Source organism: Anolis sagrei, chromosome 3, assembly GCF_037176765.1.
Source record: "Anolis sagrei isolate rAnoSag1 chromosome 3, rAnoSag1.mat, whole genome shotgun sequence".
NCBI classification, from domain to species: Eukaryota; Metazoa; Chordata; class Lepidosauria; order Squamata; family Dactyloidae; genus Anolis; species Anolis sagrei.
In genome coordinates, this window is record NC_090023.1 from 107,809,474 (window position 1) to 107,830,738 (window position 21,265).

Sequence of the window (21,265 nt, forward strand, 5' to 3'; positions counted from 1 at the left end):
GGGGTTGGTACCTTGCCATTTTCTGGGCTGATTTAGCCCAGTAAAACGCATGACTGCTGTCAGAAAGATTTTTATCCTGCAAAGCATGATATAAATAAGAAATAAACAAGATGCACCATTTCAGCTGCAACTCCATTTACTTCACTTTTCCTTATGGAATTTCATTCATCTTAACCACAGACTTCACTATTGAGTAAAACCCCTGTGCCAGCAGGACTGAAGACCGACAGGTCGCAGGTTCGAGTCCGGGGAGAGGCGGATGAGCTCCCTCTATCAGCTCCAGCTCCTCATGCGGGGACATGAGAGAAGCCTCCCACAAGGATGATAAAAACATCAAATCATCCTGGCATCCCCTGGGCAATGTCCTTGCAGACGGCCAATTCTCTCACACCAGCAGCGACTTGCAGTTTCTCAAGTCGCTCCTGACACGACAAAAAAAAACACCAAACTATTGAATAAGTTGTCATTGGCCCATTTTTCTTTGTAATGTGTGACCTTTTCCTCCTTTCTCATGTGACACACATATTATCCAGCAAACTCCTGAAAAGGAGACTGGATATGAAAAGACATTGATAGCTTTTCTTCTGCAAAATATTCTAAAGCCTGCCTCTCCTGCTTCCTGCTTAGGAGTTAGAGGGAAAAAAAACTATGCCTGGCAGAGTTATTAGCCTAGAGCTGACTGTGTTAAAGACAATCTCATAAATATATAGAAACCTAAAATCAGTTAAAAGCAGTTCAATTTTCTCCCTTCTTCACTGCCAAAAGGCTCACTCTAGACTAGTCCTTTCTCCAGAACGAAATTGTTGACAACAGACTTAAGACAAGCTCCAAATTCCCAATCACACTGGAAATCCCATTGGCAGAAGAATACTAATTCCACTGCAGGTGTCAACTGTCTTGTTGGCAATCTTGTTAAAACACAAAATTAGATATTATTTTATTATTCCTTTCTTGTTCCATGGCAAACAATTTTCATTTCAAGTTCTGTTCAAAGCAACAAATGTCTTTAGAACTGCAAATGTGACTATGTTCAAATTAATGTAAGATGGGAGAAGGCTATACAATATAAAAAGAATGCTTTAAACTCTTACTTCAAATACAACAAAAAGAATTGGACTACACTGTTGGCATTTCAATTTGAATTGGCTTTGCTAAAGATACCACATTTAAAAAGACCCTCGTTGTACCGTAACAGAACAGAAGAAAGAATGCTGACATTTTTGTAAGAGTTAGTTTTCACATCTTACCTTGCTATCCAATATTTTCATGGTTAATAAATCAAGAGTTTTAAGAGAATGACCTGTCGGTGATATAAAATACAGGCACACGTGGATGCGAGTGTCATGGTAATTATATAAAGCACGTTTAATCTTCAGCTCTTCTTGGAGGTAGGCCTCAAATTGTGCATCTATGTAATCCACTATTGGTTGATAGCTGGAAATGAGGACACGGAGAGAATGTTAGAATGCATATTTCCTTCTAATATACTTCTCTACACAAGTAGTCATAGGACCACAGAAGCAACATTGGCCCAACTTCATTTTTATAACAGTATTAGTTGTTCAGAAAAGTCCATCAGTTGTCTTTCTGGTTATCATCATCACTACCTCCCTTCCAGCCCCCCCCCCCCCCCCGCTCCATTTAAAAACTCAGTTCCTCTCAGAATTTTGGCATGTCTGGAAGGGCCCTAAAACAATGCTCAACACCAGTTGCTACTGGGAACATAACGAATGGATAAAAAAGAGGCAACAATAACACAATGTTGGAGTTGAGTGGAGCTGACAATTTATCATGCTGCAGTTTGTGGATTTATGAATGGCCAACAATGATCAAATGCTTTCAAATTGCTTTTCCATCACCATTACAGTTGCATTTTACTTTATATAACCTAATAACAAGTGTCCATCTCCAGTAGACTATGACAGCTAGTTTTAGGAAAAGAGTCAGCATCTAAAGAGAGCCAGCATCTTTGGTCCCTTCTACAGAGCTGCATGCAATCCAGATTATCTGCTTTGAACTGGATAATCTAGCAGTATAGATTCATATAATCCAGTTCAAAGAAGATGTGGATTATCTTCTTTGATAATCTGGATTATATGGCAGTGTAGGAGGGGCCTTTGCCTTTCTTTAAACGGCTGCTCCCCATGATAGACTGCAGCATGCATGTTGTTCATAGACAAGGAATTAAAAATTGCCCTAAGAATATGCAAGCTTTTGGGCGAACATCAAGTAGCTTTTTGGCTCCTAACCAATGCATTCAATATTAGGTTGTTAAATTTTTTATTAATATAATGACAGTTTTTTGCTCTGTTTTCAAACTACAAGAAATCAGTTTCCTGAGTCTGAATGGACAATGTTTCCAACAACAATCAACAGTCTGGAAAAGAAGTTATCTGTAAATGGGTTCATTGTTATAGTAATAACAACATTAACTATATCAACACCACTATAATCATGTATATGAACAGAAAGACTCAATCAACACAGCCACAGTTCTGAATTTGCAATATCTGGAGGTTCATTGATGTCAGGGTGAATTGGAGGTCTCTCACTCATAGAGCTGCCTAAAGTTGATGGGTTAATAACAACGACAATGATATAAAGGTCAGCTTAGATTGCATATCACTGGTCAATGATAAAGTACTAACCTATCATCTTTGTTTATCTGGTCACCAAATCCGACAGTATTTACAACTGTCAACTTCAATCGAACATTGCTTTCCTGGAGTTCATAAGTCTCAGCTTTAAGTCTTACATTAGGCTGAAAATGTGTTGACATACAGTCATCAAAGCAGGTATTAAACAAGCTATCCATCAAAGTTGATTTTCCAATTCCTGTCTCACCTGAAATTGAAATAAAATGTATGTTTATTTTACATATCAGTCACATAAATTACACTTAATATAAAGAGAATAAGCAATTCTCACATTGAAAATTATGTAGAATAACAAGTGTTGCAACTTACTAATGCATGTAATCTAAAAACCAAACAACTGATCATTACACCAAGTTATTTCCTCAAATGACACATACACAGGTACCTTCACTTATTAGCTTCATTTCTCAAGCTGCAACAGTTGTTCCCTTGCATATAATTTATATATTTTTTTCTGCTTCATGCTCCCAATAACTCAGTTTCACAACTTCTCATTGTAGAGAAATGAGCATGAGGCTACAATGATAAATAGCAAGTACTTTTGATGATCTCTCGTTCTATGATTTTTCTTCTTTTAAACATCATTATAATTGCATTTCTTAAATGGAAATACTTTGAATTTCTTTTCAGTCAAAATTGTTGAAGCTAAAGAAATTTGACAAAAATGCAGAGAGGTCTGTTTAAAAAAATGTTGATATTTCTCTTTTATTCAAGAACTGATGCAAAAAGGTTCACAATCTTTGGTTCAATGCTAAGCAATACATTTTCCTCTATCACCAAACTGTCAGCAATTCAAACAGAGTGATGAATTATTTATTTGGGGCTGTGGACAATTTAATAATATTCATTCCAAAACCACAGAGCAACCTTCTGGCATAATTCTTGATGACTGGTCATGTTGTTTAGAGTGATGGTAACTGGAGTTCAAAACTTGCATCATGCTGTGGAAGGTTGTTATAGAGGTTTATAGAAAAATAACATATTGGCAAAACCATTCTGCAAAACCAGACTAGCTAGCGCTGTGATATCAGCACCTGGCTTCAGATCAGTGATGAACCAAGCTTCATTTCTCCAGAAACAAGACATCTAAAACAAGATATTCCCATGGTATTTTTTTTCTCAATGAAACTGGAGAGTAGGGGTGGATAAACCAATGACACTCTCCCAGGTGCACTGTTTCTTCTGGCATGACTGGAAGAGATGGCATGTCAAGGTCTAAGATTTAATTGAATGGTAACTTTTTAATAGAAGATTTTCTAAGGTTTTGAGAGGTCCTCCTGGAAACTAAGTGGTCCCAAATATTCAGTTTTTTTGTAATGTTTTAGAACAAGAAGTTTGTTTTGTGTGTGTGTGTGTGTTTTCCACTTGAAGATTTAGAAGGGGTGGCCCAAAGGCCAAAGAACTGGGGACTATATATGAATCAGTGTACGAATACTTCTTAATGTAAAAGATAAGGAATTAATTGATCACTGAAAAGGTAAAAACAGTTAATGCAAATTACTCATTTATCCCATTTATGTCCCGTATCTTTAGACAATATCCAATGGAAAACATTAACAATCAACAAATGACAGTGGAAAAGAGAGACTCATTTCAAAGAAGTGAGGCACGTTGCTAACCGCTATATTACTCACCAATACAGAGAATATTGAAGCAAAATCCCTGATGGATAGATTTGTTCACCAACTGATCTGGTAAACTATCAAAACCAACATGACCAGCCAAGGGTAAGGCTCGGCAACTCTGCTGCATAAAGAGAAACGAAAATAAATACTTGAAATCCCATTTCTATTTTACAAGTGGCCAAACACTGCCACTTCTAAACATGATAACAGACAATATCGTAACAGCTTGCTGAATGGGCCTTGTGTGTTCATTTGTTTTCATCCAAATAAAATTCTGTATATTGGTATTATGTGTTATGCATTTATATGGCTTTTTAATTAATGTGTTGCATTTGTATGCTGCCTGTCTCCCAGAGTGGAACACGACATTACTTGATGTTGCAAAGGCTATGTATCAAAGAGGAGTGATGCTCAACTGATTTGAGTCCTTTAGTACAATGCTAAAGTGGTACATGGATCAGAGGCAGTCATTGAGCCAGTAGCTGTCAATCTCTCGCAAGTTTATAAAGGAAAAAAGGAAATTTTACCCACTGGACACAACTATAGAAACAGTTTCCTACATCAGATAACCTCAACACTGTTTTGACAGGCAACTGAAAGTCTTGCATATCTTGTATGATCGAGTAATACTAGGAATTTACAGACTGGCATGTTACATTTATAGCAGGATAGCTCTCAGTTCTTTCCTCTCGTTTTCATATTTCCATCCTTCAACTTCATTCGTTAAAAGCTCTTCCTTTTAAAAATCTCTCACTATCTTTCTATCCTTTGACCTTCTTCTCATCTCAAATCCTACTTTTATTTCTAACTAGAACAGACTTACTGAATCAAATGAACTCGCATATCTCTTGACTTTCCAAGTTTTCAAAGATTCAATGGACAAACAACCAGACTCAGGTCTTTTCTTATATATATTGTTCTTTGTTTTTGACACTGAGAGGCCTTTTATTTATTAATGTTAACTTTAGTATGAAACAGCTACTCTTGTCACATTTTATGCAAGTCTTCAAAAGACAAAAGAAACTTTATGCATCTCTAATTCATCCTTACTCAGATTAGATACTTATGTTTTCATAATAATTTCCAGAGTTAGTCTGTTGCAGGATATCTAACAAACCTGAGGCACCTGAAAGATTTCCACATTTATTTTGAAATATGTTTCAGCACATGATGCAAATAAAAAGGAAGTAAAAAGAAAATAAAACTGTGATGACACAGGACTATAATGGCAACATAAAAGTCATTTACTCACCCTCTTTGCATCATGGTTATCAACTGGTGGATTAGAGGGTGCCCTCATTCCAGTATCAGTTTGAAAGCGCTAGAAAAAGGGGGAAAAAACATAATTTGGAGGGGAGGGGGAATGAGGAGCATTGGTAATTTTAAAAAAAAAATGAATATTTTGCTAACAATTTATGAAGAGATTAAAGCTGAAGTTCTAGATCCAGTAATTGAGGAGAAGCAAGTTGCTTTAAATTGGAAATATTATTATTGAATTAACAACTATTCTATTAAATTGGGTTGTGCTCTACCTACTCATGTATAAGTCTAGAAATTTTAGTTTAAAATGGCCCTTGGTTGACTTATTCATGAGTCACTGTAAGTACAGGCAGTCCCCAAAGTTACAAACAAGATAGGTTCTGTAGGTTTGTTCTTAAGTTGAATTTGTATGCAAGTTGGAAAAGGTACATTTTTAGTTTATCTCCAGACACACGCACATGCACACACACACACACACACACAAGCTTTGGATAGCACAGAGAAGGGTTAGCACCTTTGTGGAGCTTGTTTTGCTGTCTGTGCCCCTATTCAGATTTCATATAACTTTCTGTCTCTAATAATTGGATTTTGAAAAATTGGCCATGTTATAGAAACAAGGAATGGTGATAAAACTTCAATGGAGACATCTAGGAATTTCCCTTCCTAGAGGTAGATTTCCCACTTCCTGTTGTTTCACTTGCATTTTAATTATGAGTTGTTTGTAAGTTGGATGTCTGTAACTCGGGAACTGCCCGTACTCTATCTTTACTGTTATCAGAAAAGGAAAATTGTGGCAAAAAAGCACAAACTTTGTTTGTCGTGGGACAATATAAAAGAAACATAGAACCTTTCTACACTCATTGCCACAATACCATGCATGGGTGGAAAAATGACAATGGCAGGGGCCAGAGTGGCTGAGCCCTTAAGGAAGCACCAATGCTTTGGAACCCTCAACTTAAGCTGCCCTGAGTACCTTGAGAAGGGCAGGGTACAAATATTTGAAATGAAATAAATAAACTTACCTACAATTCATATATGAATTTATAAACTTAGCCCTCAAACCTGTCCTCGATTTAAACATGATTCGACCTATACATGAATATACACGATAATGGGTTATAGCTTGCAAGATTATACTGATACAGGATGACTCACACTATAATGAATTTCATAGCTCAGTAGCGACTTAACCCTAGATCTCTCAAGTCCCAGCTGAACACCAAGGATGAGAACCGTCAAGAACTATTGTATCAACAAGCCTATTTTGCCCTCAAAAGGCTATTTCATAATAGAACACATGACATTTAGATGTTAGGTTATGTAGAAAATACACTCATTTTTATTTCATATCAACTGTAAAAAGAAATCTAAAATATTACCTTTTGCCAGAACAAAGTTTGATAAGGTTAATTATTTTTGCAAGAATGAGAATGTAACTGAAACAAACATATCTGTAAACAGGATGCTATAACATTACTAATTGTCTTGATGGAAGATTTCTTCAGTCAGTAACAATGCTTGCCTGGCAAAAGTACCAAAAAGTTTGTTTCACTATGTCCTTGAACTTCTGCCAAAGAGGATACTGTACTTGAATATGTACGTTTTAATCTGGAAACGAAGTGGCTCAAGTGTCTGCTAGAGATAGTGAAATGTACAAGTCTGACTCCTTACAACAAATAATTTATATTTTTAATGTTTTGAGTATTATGGGTGGAAATATTAGCAGTTTATTTTTCTATTTTCTTATTGTTTTGAAATTATAATCCTATTTTACATTCACTTACAGAATATATAAATTACAAAGTACATTCTGCAGTCATCATGTAAGTACTTATAAAACACCCCCCCTGCCCCCCCCAAAAAACCCCATGGACCAAGACCATCATTTCTTTGGACAGCTATTTCTACTAATGGATAAAAGTGCATTTACACTGCAATGCCCATTGTAATGCCTCAAAATTATAGAATAGAAATTACATTCTGATTATATGCTGCTGGTACCATAAAATGCTGCTCGTACTAGATGTTTGAAATTCTGCATTGTCTTGTTATTAAAGGGTGTCCTTTTCAAACTGGCACCAATTAGTCATCTCATGGGTGGAGTGGCTACAAAGAGCCAGTACAACTGAATCAGCTCCAAATCTATGCAAAGAGCAGCTCAATTTAAGCATTCTAATGCTGTCAGAATTCCAGAACTAAAATGCCATCATTGTTTTTATCTTCTTGTAATTTACTAAATGATCCCAACTTTGTTTTCAATACAAAAAATGGCCAGTTCAGACATTATAATTTTACTTATTTTAACATAAATGTGAATTCCAAACTCCTCTGTTCAATCTTGCATTACATTTCTTCATATAAAATAATATGATATAGTTCACTACTTTTAAAACTGAAATTACATTCACTCCAACATTTGGAGGACATAAAGAGGAATACAGTTTCATTGCCAGGGACTTAATATTATCCCAGTATGAAATACAGAATAATACTTCTTCAATCACTGGTTCAGTACAAGTAGAAATGCATAACAATACACTGCATTTTAAGTGTAGTAGCTTTAAAAAACTATTATTTCAAAGAAGCTCATGTTTTCCTAAGTATTTTTGGCAGAGGTCTAAACTAATCACAAAATCTGAGGGTTGCCTACATCAAAAAAATCTGTTCCTATCTGTATTCCAGTGCTGTTGAAACACATGATGTATGACCATTTTAAAAGTGAAAAACTTCCTTTTTGATTAAAGTGCATTTAAAAAAAGTCTCTTCAATTCGCAGGGAAAAATATTTTTTTCTAGTGTGTCTGTCTGGATTGGGGAGGCATTAATGTTATGGAACAGATTGGTGGGTGGCAAGCATCACCCTTTTTTAATGTGCAGTGGAGGGCCCTCACTGTTGAAAAGGCAAAATAAACAGTGGTTGCTTCCAAACTGAAGTTCATTTATATTTGCTATATTTCATCTTCTAAGTATGTGAATCACATACAATATTTTCTTTTTCCTTTCTCCTTATTTCCACGGGATAATTGTGAGCATTTTATATGGGGCGGTGGGAGAAACAATTCAAGTGCCACTTTAGAAAAGGGCCTCATGGACAGACTTTGGAGAACGACTATGCTACCCTGTAGCTGGGTTATGCAGTCAGGTTTTCTTTCAACAAAAACAAGAAGCCTGTTTGCACTGAAATCAAAGGAATACTGTGTCTTTCTCCTCGGGGTCGCAGAAGCACTTCCATTGTCTTCTCTGCCAAGCACCTCCCTGGCAAGCCATGCTAGTGATCTCACTGGCTTTGAGGTCAAAAAGAGGTGCTCAGCTATGAGTTCTCATCAAAATGAAGCATCCAACTTTGAGATCAATGGTGAGGGGGGGGGGGTCAATTGGGCTATCCCCTCACCACTGATGTTTTAGCTGAGTTCGTCATTCTGACCTCAACAAAAGTTATCTGGTCTTAAAGCAAGCTTCAGATTGTGGCTAAATCAGACTGAATGTTTCCTCCATACAAAAGGATTCATATACACAGTGTGATTTAGTTCTTTCAGTATATTGTTTTAATTGGATGAACTGGCCCTGAAAAAAAAACACAATAAAGTCACAAGAATAAGAATGGAAGAACAAAACGTGTGTGCTCTCAGAGGTAATATAAAATAGAAAGAAGGCAGCAGGCATTTCATAAAGAACTAATAACAGGTGGAAATCCCAAATATCTGTAAGAGAGTTCAAACACCAAACTTCAGCGGGTAAATTATCCCTCAAATACCAAAGAAAAGCAAACATTCACATCTGATCACCCTACTGCTATGGGCTCCTGACAAAATCGTAATGTTATTTTTTGATGCAATATATCTTGATTTATTTTAATATTTTGATTGGTGTGTGTGTATCATGTTAATATTTTTTCACCAGGGAAACAGAAGGCTTCATATGTTCTTACTTGTTACCTGGAGTATCTCTTCAAACCAAGTGGGAAACAAGTGTTTTAAAAAATAAATAAGACCTTTGAAAGAACCAATATGCCAGTGATTTACTAATTCAAATACTACTTGGACTTCTCAATATCACTCTGTGACAGCCTTTCTGTATATTTTACACAACGAAGCCCACAAAACCTCTCAATTCATAAGGTAATGCGCTTCAGAGAGATCTGGTGAATTCAAGAAAGTATGTGAAGAACACATAGTTTATTTGCTTTAGGGAAGGCACACTTTGCCTCTAATCTTGTTAGAGGTAAAGTCTAAAGTTTTATTGGCTAAGAGTGTTTATGTTTTCTGGAATGGTAGAAGGAAAACTGTGGTATAAAGGAAGAAACTCAGACAAGTTCTGCCAAAAGAGAAAGCATATGAAATTATTTATATGTCACCTCTGAAGGCCACTTCACATAAATTAGAGACCATACACCCCTCCATACGTGGTTGCACTGCAATTCCCAGCATTACTTCCCATTAGCTATGCCAGGTTGAACTGACGGAAGTTACAGTCCAAAAATATCCGCAGGGGCACATGATCCCACAAGCTGAATGCAAGCTGAAGCCATTCATTAGGGTCTGGCATGCACTGTAGATGCCCTGTAGCTGTTTTCAGCAATGACTAACACAACACACCTCTACTACATCATCACAAAGTTCCTACATGAATTTTGCTATGAAGTAGATTCAACACATAAAATAAGATAATTCAGCACTAACTGGTGTCTAGTTCTAGGAGATGAAGAGATAAATCCTTTTTTAAAAATGTGTGCTTCAGATTGTGAAATCAGATTGAATGTTCCTCCATACAAAAGGCTTTGTACACAGAGTGTGCTTTAGTTCTCCCAACAGGTTCAATATACCTGTTTAATTGGGTGAACTTCTTGCGGCAACACCAGAGGCACTCCAAGTGGCCAGATACTGGTCAAAGGACATTTAATCAACTACCAAGCTTGCAAACTTTGTGTTTTGTCTGTCTGTTTGTTTGTTTGTTTGTTTGTTTTGTTCTGTTAGAAATGTAATACAATAGTCTGGTTGCCCCTGACACGATAAATAAATAAATTGGGTGAACTGCCCCTGGAAAAAAACCCATCATACAATTACAAAACAATGACAAAAAAGCAGAAGCTGACAATATCTCAAAGGCAATATTAATAAATTATTCCTCAAATACCAAAGAGAATCAAACATTTACATCTGATGGCATATATGAGTCCATGAATGCCAACTCCTTAATAAATCCAGTAGCCCTCTGCTTGCTACATACCTAATTTTGGAAAAACTTGTTGGGGAAGCTGTGACTGCTGCGTGTACAATATTAAGAAAATGAGCACCTATGAATACAACATGCCGTTGGTGTTAGTTATTAATGTGACCAACACTTCTACCATAATAAGACTATGATTTAAAAATAAACCCATGCACAACTTATTTTGGAAGAGAGTCTAGCAAACTCAGTAGGACTTTTGAATAAATACTGCCAAAGTGACACCTGTTTGTGATTGTGCTTTTCAGTAACAAGATCTTTATATGAGTATGTGAAACATATTTGAGGCTATCATTTTAAGCAGTAGTTCCCAACCTGTGATCCATAGATCACCAGTGGTACGCGTTACTACACCATTGCAACAAGAGCAACTGGTCTCACGAAACTCTCTTATACTGTTGAGATTTATTAAATGCTAGCTGTCCTCTGCCACATGTTGCTGTAGCCCAGTCTGTGTATGTGTTTTGTGTGCATGTATATATGCATATGTGTGTGTGTGTGTGTATGTGTGTTTATGTATATATGTGGTTTTGTGCATCCGTTGTAATTTTTGTTGGGTTTTTTTTTTTTTTGCTTTTTAAGTATCTTCTGCTGTGTTTTTCAGTGTTTTTATGAGTGATGGTCACTTGTTGGCCTGATATGTGTATTGTGTCCAAATTTGGTGTCAATTCATCCAGTGGTTTTTGAGTTATGTTAATCCCACAAACGAACATTACATTTTTATTTATATAGATGGTTTTCTGTGAGTGAACAGATCGCGACTACTGGATGGTACACGTTCTGTATCAGAAACTAGAGCTGATGTGGTCTACCCAATTCAATTTTCTGAATCAGTCCCCCAAATAACCAAACCGAATCTAAAGTTGACAAAACTGATTTGTAACCCTTTTGGTATTAATGCTGTAGAGTGGTCCCTGGTCAAAAAAAGATTGGGAATCACTGATTTCGACGGAAAGAACCACTTTTTTCTTTGATGAAGAAACCTTACACATTTGTCCTAAGAAACAAGCAAAGCAGCCCAGAAAAGATGAACCCAAGACAAACAAAACGCTCAATGAACAAACTTCCCAATCTGATCGTATCCTGAGTAAAGGTGCATCTACACTGTAGAATGGCATGAGTTTAACTGCCATGGCACAATGCTATGGAGTCATATTTTGGTCAGAGCACAGCACTCTTTGGCAGTCAAGGCCACAATTCCCAGGATGACACTGCATTGAGCCAGTTGGAAAGAAGCCCTTCAGTTGATAGAGAGGATACTATTAAACTATTCTATATTTATATCCCTCTTTCCCTCTAAAATGACTCCCGAGTAGTTCACAGTTCAAAAGAACGATACAATGAAAGGCATACAAAACGAGAAGGCGTTAGGCTGAGTGTGAGGCCGGCTCCCCAAGGAGGCAGGAATCGTGGACCACCCCGCCCCAACAGAACCGTTGAGGGCTCCCCAACCGCCCCACCTCGCGCGGGACTCACCAGCGGCCGGGCCACATCGGAGGAGGCCATGACAGGCGAGACAGCAGGGAGGGAGGGAAGGAGGGGTCGCCGCGCGGCGGAGAGGACGGGCGGAGGAGCGCGAGCGCAGCCCTGCTCCAATCCCTGCGGCTGGAATGCCACACCACAACGCCGGGGAGGGAGGAAGGGAGGGAGCGCGAGAGAGAGAGAGAGGCCTCGCGGACAGGGAGGACGCGCGCTCAGCCAATCACATTCCGAACAGGCGGGGGATGCTGTCGCAGCCAGGGCACCCGAATCCAACGGGCGCGTGGGAAGGGGAGGGCGGTGTTCGAGCGGGGAAAGGGGCGTGGCCTCCAGGAAAGGGCGGAGCCAGAGCGACGGGAAAGTTGGGACGGAGCCGGAGAGGCCACGCCCTCTTTGCCGTCGCGGGTGTCACGTGGGGGAGGAGCGTAATGACGGAGAAGGAGTGGCGGGAGGGGGAGCGAAGAGGGAGCCGTGATTTGGTTTGTGCGAAGAGGAGGAGGAGGAGGAGGGCTTTAAGCCGGGGATGAGGAGGCGCAGCGCCACCAGGAGAGGCGGGAGATGGAGCCGGCGGCGGCGGCCGAGGAGGAGGAGGACGACTCCGCGGTGGGGTTGAAGGCGGCGGGCGACCCCGGGATGGAGCTGAGCCAGGAGGCGGTGCTGGGCTTTTTGGCGGAGCGGGGCGGGCGGGCGCGCAACGCGGAGCTGCTGGAGCACTTCCGCGGCTGCCTCAACTCCCCGGAGCCCGCGCGCCGCGCCCAGGCCCGCCAGCGCTTCAAGGAGATGGTCAACGCCGTGGCCGTGGTCAAGCAGGAGCCGCGCGACGGCGGCGCCAAGTACGTGCAGCTGAGGAAGAAGCACTGGAGGAGGAGCGGCGGGAGCGGCGCCAGCACCAGCAGCAGCACCAGCAGCATCGCCCAGGGCGCCTCCGAGCCCGCCGGAGGAGGAGATGAGAGAAGCAACAGGAGGAGCGCGGAGGAGGAGGAGGAGGAAGAAGATGCTCCTGCGGGTGGAAGAGCAGGCCTGGAGCCCGAGGGGGGGAAGCCTGAGGAGGAGGATCCGGGAGCCCCTTCTCGGCTCTCCTCCTCGTCGTCGTCGTCGTCTTCCTCGGGCCTGGCGCTCAAGAAGAGCCGCCGCCTGGGCAGCTCTCCTCAGATGAAGCGCGGCGGGAGCGGGGTGTTTCCCCGCGCGGGTGAGTGGGAGGAAGAGGAGGAGAGCGGCTCGAGCGGCCCCTCGTCGGTGGCGCTGGACCCGGTGGAGCACGCGTGGATGCTGCTGTGCGCCTCGTGGGAGGGCCGCTGGGAGAGCCTGGAGGCGGTGCTGAGCGGCGAGCCGGCGCTGCTGGGCCGGCGGGACTTCGTGACGGGCTTCAGCTGCCTCCACTGGGCCGCTAAGCACGGGCGGGCGGAGCTGCTGGCGCGGCTGGTGGGCTTCGCGCGGCGGCGCGGGCTGGCCGTGGACGTGAACGCGCGCACGGCCGGCGGCTACACGGCGCTCCACCTGGCCGCCATGCACGGCCGCCTCGAGGTGGTCAAGCTCCTGGTGGGCGCCTACGACGCCGACGTCGAGCTGCGCGACTACAGCGGGAGGAAGGCCGCCCACTACCTCAGCGCCGGCGCCGCCGGACTCCGCAGTCTCATGGGCTCCCTCCACGACGGGGGAGGCGGAGAGGAAGGGGAAGCCGGGAGCGGGGCCGGCAGCCGCAGCGGAACAGGAGGAGGAGGAGGGGGGCGGTGGCGGCTCTCCAAGGTGCTCCCCACTCACCTGCTCGCCCACCGGCCCGCCCACCACGAGGACAGCGAGCTCACCGTCGCCTCCTTGCCCGCCGCCGCCGCCGCCGAAGGCGCCCTGTCCGCCGGGAAGCTCAGCAGGAAGAGCTCCAGCGGGAGGGCCAAGGCCCGGCTCCACAAGGTCCGATTCCGCACCCAGATCGTCCACACCACGCCGTCGTTCCGCGTGGAAGCCGAGGCGAACGAGGAGGAGGGGGGAGGCGCGCCCGAAGAGAGGCCCCTCAAGGGCTCCTTCAAGCTCCGGCCCAAGTCCAACGTCTTCGGGTAGACTTTCTTTGGTCGTGTCAGGAGCCTCAAGTCGCTTCTGGTGTGAGGGAATTGGCCGTCTGCAAGGACGTTGCCCAGGGGACGCCCGGATGTTTTGATGTTTTACCATCCTTGTGGGAGGCTTCTCTCATGTCCCTGCATGGGGAGCTGGAGCTGATAGAAGGAGCTCATCTGCGCTCTCAGCGGATTCAAACCGGCACAAGGGTTTAACCCACCTCGCCACCGGGTAGACTGAAGGAGCAGGAATGGTGTGTTATCCCCAAGGAGGTTCGCCTGGCCACCCCTGACACTGCCTCCCCCGGGCCTTGGCACAGAATAGCCAAACAGGAGGGAGAAGTATTCTAAATAGGAAAGTTCAGTGGTGCAAGAGAAGGCCGCTGCACTGCTCCTTAAGGGCTTTGGAAGAAGGGAGACTGGCAGGTATTCCTGAGTAGGTGAACTACTTATACCTGCTGGCACCCCCCCCCCCTCCCCACACACACACATACACACACACAAACTACCCAAATTCAGTTTTGGGGGAGCTTGGCCATGCAGAACCAAACAGGAGGGAGAACAGTTCTGAATAGGAAAGTGCCAGAGATTGGACAGGGTCCTGTGGTGCTACAGAACGTCATTGAGCTGCACAGGAACAGTACAATGGCCACCTTTGGCACCACTGGACTTCCCAGTCAGAATATGTCTCCCACCAGTTTAGCAATTCATCATGATCTTCCTCCAAAGCCCCATCTGGGAAGAAAACTTGGCCAAGGTAAGAATTTGGGACTCTGAACACTGACATTTCAAAACAATGTGCAACTGAGTGTGTTGTCAAAGGCTTTCATGGCCGGAATCACTGAGATGCTGTGAGTTTTCCAGGCTGTCTGGCCATGTTCCAGAATTATTGTTTATTTATTTACAGTATTTATATTCTGCCCTTCTCACCCCACAGGGGACTCAGGACGAATTACAATGCACATATACATGGCAAACATTCAATGCCATAGACATGCAACATATATAGACAGACACACAGGCAATTTAACATTCCAGTTTTCCAGTCTATGCTCGATTCCGGCCACAGGGGGAGCTGATGCTTCACCATCCACTTGTGACACCAAGTCCTTGATGGAGTACTTCCTATTCTTACACACAAAGGTTTTATGGTGTCATTAATTAGTTAATTTAGCCTTCCCGCATAAAGTGGTACGGAAATTTCCTACTTGACAGATGTAACTGTCTTTTGGGCTGCATAGGTCAACAGCAAACTAGACTATTAATGGTCGGGAGCTCACTCCGAACCGGGCTGGCTTCAAACTCATTACCTCTCAGTCAGTAGGGATTTAATGCAGCTGGCTACTAACTAGCTGAGCCACAGCCCAGTTTCTCCTAACGTTTTGCACACATATATGGCAGGCATCCTTAGAGGTTGTGAGGTATGTTGGAAACTAAGCAAGTGAGGTTTACCATGAAAATGAACAAAATCTGGCTGCCAGTATTTTTTTTAAAGACTCTAAATTCAGGACAGTTAATAAAGAACAACACTTTGAAAACGGGAATTCCTGACAAGAAACAATCAGGGCCAGCTAACACTTCCCAACAAAGGATTTCCCCAAACAGGAACAGAAAGGCTTTGAAGCTGCAAGGCCATTCAATGCTAGCCAATAATAATATTGCATTATATTGGTATAATACAATATAGTAATATATAATACTAATATTGTGCTATGCTAATAATTATAATATATGCACATATAACTTGTAAGCTGCTCTGAGTCCCCTTTGGGGTGAGAAGAGTGGCATATAAATGTCGTAAATAAATAAATAATAAATAAATAACTAAGGTGATTAATTGTAACATTCACACTTGTCTCAAGCAGTCAAAAGTTCTTTCTCTCACCCTGGACTTTCCACAGATATATAAACCCCGCTTGCCTAATTTCCAACAGACCTCACAACCTCTGAGGATGCCTGCCATAGATGCAGGCAAAACATCAGGAGAGAATGCTTCAGGAACATGGCCATACAGCCCAGAAAACTCACAGTAACCCAGTAATTCTGGCCATGAAAGCCTTCGACAACACACTGAGCTCCACATTGTTTTGAAATGTCAGTGTTTGGGGTCCTCAATTCTTACCTTGGTCAAGTTTTCTTCCCAGATGTGGCTTTGGGGGAAGATTGTGATGAATTGATAAATGTGTGGGAGAAATGTTCTGACTGTGATGCCGAAGAAGGCCATTGAACGGTTCCTGTGTTTGTTTGTTTGTTTGTTTTAACAAGGGGGATTATGGGTTATACTATTCCTGATACCCTTTGAAATGTCCAGATGGGACTTTTGGGGAAGATGATCATGGACGTTAAACCTGCAGGAGAAATATTCTGAATAGGAAAGTCCCAGAAATTGGACATGATCCAATGGTGCTAGAGAAGGCCATTCATGCTTTTAAAATGTTGGTGTTCAGGGTCCTAAATTTACCTTGATCAAGTTTTCTTCCTGATTACCCATAGGCTAAGGAGTGCTATTTCTAAAGTGTTTCTTTTCACATGGAAGCAATGAATATAGGTGTATGATTGACAAAACTTGTAGCCTTTGATGTGGTGAGAGTTCACGTGATGGAATGCCTTTACACGTGGTGAAACGTATTGCACATGGAAAACAAACAGTTTTAACTTCCACATAAAATCATGCCTTCTGCATGTACGTGTTTTACAGTCTTTTGTTTAGCTTTTTGTCACTACAGTGTAAATATGTGGAAGAGGCTTTCCACATAAAGAGCACCAGGCCAGTCAGGGCAAACTATACATTCATAGGAAATGTATACTCCATATTTGAAGAGAGAAATGCAGAGGTGAATGGCATATATAGAGGTAGCTATGAGATCAGGTAGCGCTGACACAGCTATCAGCTCTCTTTTGCAAGTACCTGGCTGGGAAAGCTGAGTTCACCTAGAACTGAGGCTTAAAAGGCAAATATTTGTATAGAAAAGTTAGAGAGCAGGGAAATGGTCAAGCATTTATTCCAACATCACAACCACTGAGGATGCCTGCCATAGATGTGGATGAAACATCAAGAGAGAATGCTTCTGGAACATGGACTTACAGCCTGGAAAACTCACAGCAACCCATCTTAGACCTTTCCTCACCTGTCCTCTCTCCCTGTGTTAGCAATTCAACAAAAACATAATAGTCCTAAGAGGCATGTTTTCAAGCATACCGTTCGGAAACCAGGGTTTATGAATCACTGTCTTGTGAATGGTTACAACAGAGCAGTGCTAATTTGTGTGCAGTAGGAGCTTATATAAATATTATCGAGGAAGGGCTTTTCCCCATTTTTTTCCCCAGTGCTAGAGTTAATCATTGATTTTTCAGTGTGGATATGTTTCACTCAGAAGGTCAAGCATAAGACAGTCACAGATTTGTAAAAAAAAAGTTCTGAATAATGTTAAATGATTCAGCACTATGAAATACATTTATGCCCATAGACACTATGTATCTAGTACACAGAAGTGTGAATGAGGATCACTGTGGAGTACAATGTAGGAGTTCTACATGCATTATTGTGTTGGGTGTTCAATCTTGTCTTGGCTTATGCATGCAGAGTACAATTAGCAACACATGGAAATCTAAAAGCACACAGATAATTTGCTGCCATCTGTTACATAACATTGTAGAAATTGTTTTTGCTTTTTTCATACTTGGCAAGCAAGGTACTCAACATTTTTAATGAATATATATTAGAAAAGTACAGTGTATCTTGACAATTAATATATTTCTATTTTACTTTTGAAAAATAATGTACTAAGAATCGTTTTTGGGAAGAAGTCACCAAAATCAAAGTCTTCATTTCATGGTCAACCAGTTCTATAAAGCATACATGATTGATTTGTTATTAGCACTTTTTCTTCATAGAATAAGGAAATGGGGGGCTGGTTCCTCCACTGCTGCTGGTACGATTTTAAAAATCAAATGTTGCCAAATAAAAGCAAGAATTGCTAAAACATGTTTCTGAATTAGTTCATTGGCTACTTTTTATGCTTATTAAGAACCATGGATATAAATACAGTAGTTACTGTTTCTGAAAATAACTTTGGACATTATTGTATGAGGCTGCATAAACTGCAAGGTAGATTTTGTGTGCCCTCTTACATAATAATAATAATAATAATAATAAACCTTATTTGTATCCCGCCCTATCTTCCCAATGGGGACTCCGGGCGGCCAACAACATATAACATAAATACTCAATGTGATATAATACAGCCACTAATAAACCAGAAATACCATAATTTTTTAAAAAACACATTAAACATTGACATCAAACAATAGTGAGACCTCACCACCTAGTTAGGCAACACACTAAAATTACATTTTAACTCAGCTATTATAACTTTAAAAATATTCAATTAATAAAAAAAATTAAAAACATTACAATTTAAAGGATAGAAAACCAAGGTAGTACCCATTTTCATGTTCCAAGTCAAGCTGAATATTTCATATTTCCTTTTCATTATATGCTTGCAAGCATAGGAAAGTTTTTAATTCTTTTTCAAACAGGAGAAGGGAAGGGGCCATTTTAATTTCCTTAGGGAGGGAGTTCCAGAGGTGGGGGGGCAACCACGGAGAAGGCCCTTTCTTTCGTTCCCATCAGCCGTATCCGAGACGGGGGTGGGACAGAGAGCAGGGCCTCCTCCACTGATCGCAATGCCCAAACAAGCTTATATACAGAGATGCGGTCAGCTAAGTAGTCTGGACCCAAACTGTTTAGAGCTTTAAGGTAATAACCAGCACTTTGTATTTCACTCGGAAACACACTGGTAGCCAGTAGAGCTGCTGTAACGTGGGAGTAATTCTCTCCCTATATGTAGCCCAAGTTAGTAATCTGGCCGCTGATCTTTGGACCAGCTGAAGTTTCCGAAGTTTAACTTGTGTTACAGAAATAGTAGGTATCCCCATCAACCCCTTCTTCACAGTTTGCTTTTGGAGCATTATGACACAAGCATGGCAGGATAACTGTCAATTAACCTAAAAGGAATACCCCAGATATTTCCATGTAAACAACCAGTTATTGCATGTTTTCATGCTTGTAGATCACCACCAAGCAGCACACAGATGCTCCTTTATAAATGATAGAAAAACCTTGTATTGTTAATACTTTTTAAAAACACTGGCAAAAATATATTGATAAGAGCCTGGCAAATGCTATTAAGTTGTATTGTATGCATACAACTGATATTTTCTAAAATCCTGAGTGAAATAAAGGAAATCATAAAGCAGAACTTGATACAAAATCGAATACACTACATTGATGCTTCTTCGTGTATACAAGGTAGACAAACTATAAAATCATACTTCATTTTAATTTATAAGTTGTAATTATATGTGCCTTTTGTTAAATATTACAAACTACCAAGAAAGAAGTGTGTCGAGTATTTCTGCTCACATTTCAATGGGGTAAGGCCAGTGGTCTGTCATCTCTTTCTGCCAACATGGAATTTGTAGCAAAGTAAATGTTCCTCTACAGTACTAGAAGTTTAATCTTGTAGCAAAAAGTAGAGTCTGGCATTTCTGCAGTGCAGGATACTGTCTGATATATAGAATATCTTTATTAATTTTGATAAAACCTCAATAGTACTGACTTCAAGTAGGTGGTATCCAAGAAGGTTATGTTTCACACCATTATGTTTTAAAAATTGGTTGTCGGACGTACTTAAACGACTGGTATAGTTAACAAAAGGCTGTATTTTTATAAGTTCTGTCTATTTAAAATTTGATCCAAGGGTTACTGTAGTCTAGGTGATAATTCCAGAGAGGATTTTGAAGTTTAGTTTATTTGAACAGTTGAACCTTGTGAGGCTGTAGCAATTACAATTGTTTTCACTAGGTAAGGGCTCTGTTGTAGACTAGTGATACAAGACTTGGTTGTTCTTATGTGAGTTCACATCACAATATACAGTTCCAAAAGATGTCTCCATAGTCTACATTTATATTTTGAGTGGAGTGTAATGCAAGTGGGGGAACTTCTTCCACAACTTCAAGTGTGTATATTTGCATAAAAATAAGGACTAGTTGGCTGTAACTGCACATGGTGAACAAGTCTTAGTGATAATACATTCCATAGAAGTAAGTCAGAAAGATTAATTATATTGCACAGGTAACACTGAAGGCTAGCAATGGTCTTCTTTAGCCACAATCTGCATTTACAGATAACTATAACGTAACTTACTTCCTCATAATGGGGAAATATTTTTGTTTAACCTGTTAATTTTACATTTTGTGTAATCATGTCAAATGTTTGCCTGAAGTAAACTATTTTTCATTGGTACTTGTAACTTAACTGGTATGTTAACATTATGTGAAAACATGTGACTTAGTACAATGATACAAAACTGGATTATGTGTATCTAATTTTATAATTAAAACTAAAGACTTTAGTATCTGTTTTTAAAGAAATGTGAAACAAAATTAAAGCTAAAATCATATGTTTGCTAACTTGAGAACAGACCCCACAGAAATGAGGAGGGATATTTCTAAATACATGTGCTAGTAAATTGTAGTTTTTTGTTATTTTTATAACAGAATGAGGTATACCTACCCACAGCTGTATTGGCAAACACTTTAATATGTGCCTGAGTGAATGTTTAAATGAAGAATCACTTTAAAAAACATCATCCTTTTAAGAAATAAAGTGTCTTTGTTGTTAACTTATGCTTGCCTGGTGTCTTTGTGTCTTGTGTTCTAACAGTGGCCTGCAAAACTCCTTTTTAGAGACTGGAGTGATACTGGGTCCAATTTAAATTGTGTAATGCTCATAGTGAACTCATTGAAAGCATAAACAAGTCTGGTTCCGGCCCATTCAATTTTTAATGGAGTAATAAACCAGACATTTGTCTCAGATAATTGGTATGAAGCCACATATTAAGCTTTTTAAATTTTGCATCAGTCTTTACCTGTTGACCATTTAGAAGCCTGGAGAAATGTGGTACACA

At 40.9% G+C, this 21,265-nt stretch overlaps 2 protein-coding genes across 8 annotated transcripts in view; one reads left to right on the plus strand and one right to left on the minus strand.

The window, feature by feature from the left end:
* SEPTIN10 (septin 10) overlaps positions 1-12,620 on the minus strand; it is a 34,150-nt gene extending 21,530 nt beyond the window's left edge. For 2 of the 7 annotated variants that reach the window (XM_060769681.2, XM_067466846.1), the window contains exons 1-5: positions 12,244-12,619; positions 5,535-5,603; positions 4,292-4,403; positions 2,649-2,844; positions 1,248-1,434 (exon numbers count right to left, since the gene is read on the minus strand). In XM_060769681.2, coding sequence (XP_060625664.2) covers positions 1,248-1,434; positions 2,649-2,844; positions 4,292-4,403; positions 5,535-5,603; positions 12,244-12,273 — 594 coding nt within the window. In that variant the 5' untranslated portion in view covers positions 12,274-12,619. Of the gene's footprint in view, positions 1-1,247; positions 1,435-2,648; positions 2,845-4,291; positions 4,404-5,534; positions 5,604-12,243 lie in introns of all 7 variants that reach the window. The other 5 variants (XM_060769678.2, XM_067466845.1, XM_060769679.2 and 2 more) reach the window with 5 other exon arrangements.
* On the plus strand, positions 12,611-20,980 carry SOWAHC (sosondowah ankyrin repeat domain family member C). The gene has a single exon (XM_067466844.1). The coding sequence runs from the start codon at positions 12,805-12,807 to the stop codon at positions 14,299-14,301; it is 1,497 nt and encodes a 498-aa protein (XP_067322945.1). The 5' UTR covers positions 12,611-12,804; the 3' UTR covers positions 14,302-20,980.
* Positions 20,981-21,265: the final 285 nt, after the last annotated feature.

Bases quoted from the DNA above. Each gene is read 5' to 3' on its own strand.
- SOWAHC (XM_067466844.1), top strand. From the start codon at position 12,805: ATGGAGCCGGCGGCGGCGGCCGAGGAGGAGGAGGACGACTCCGCGGTG.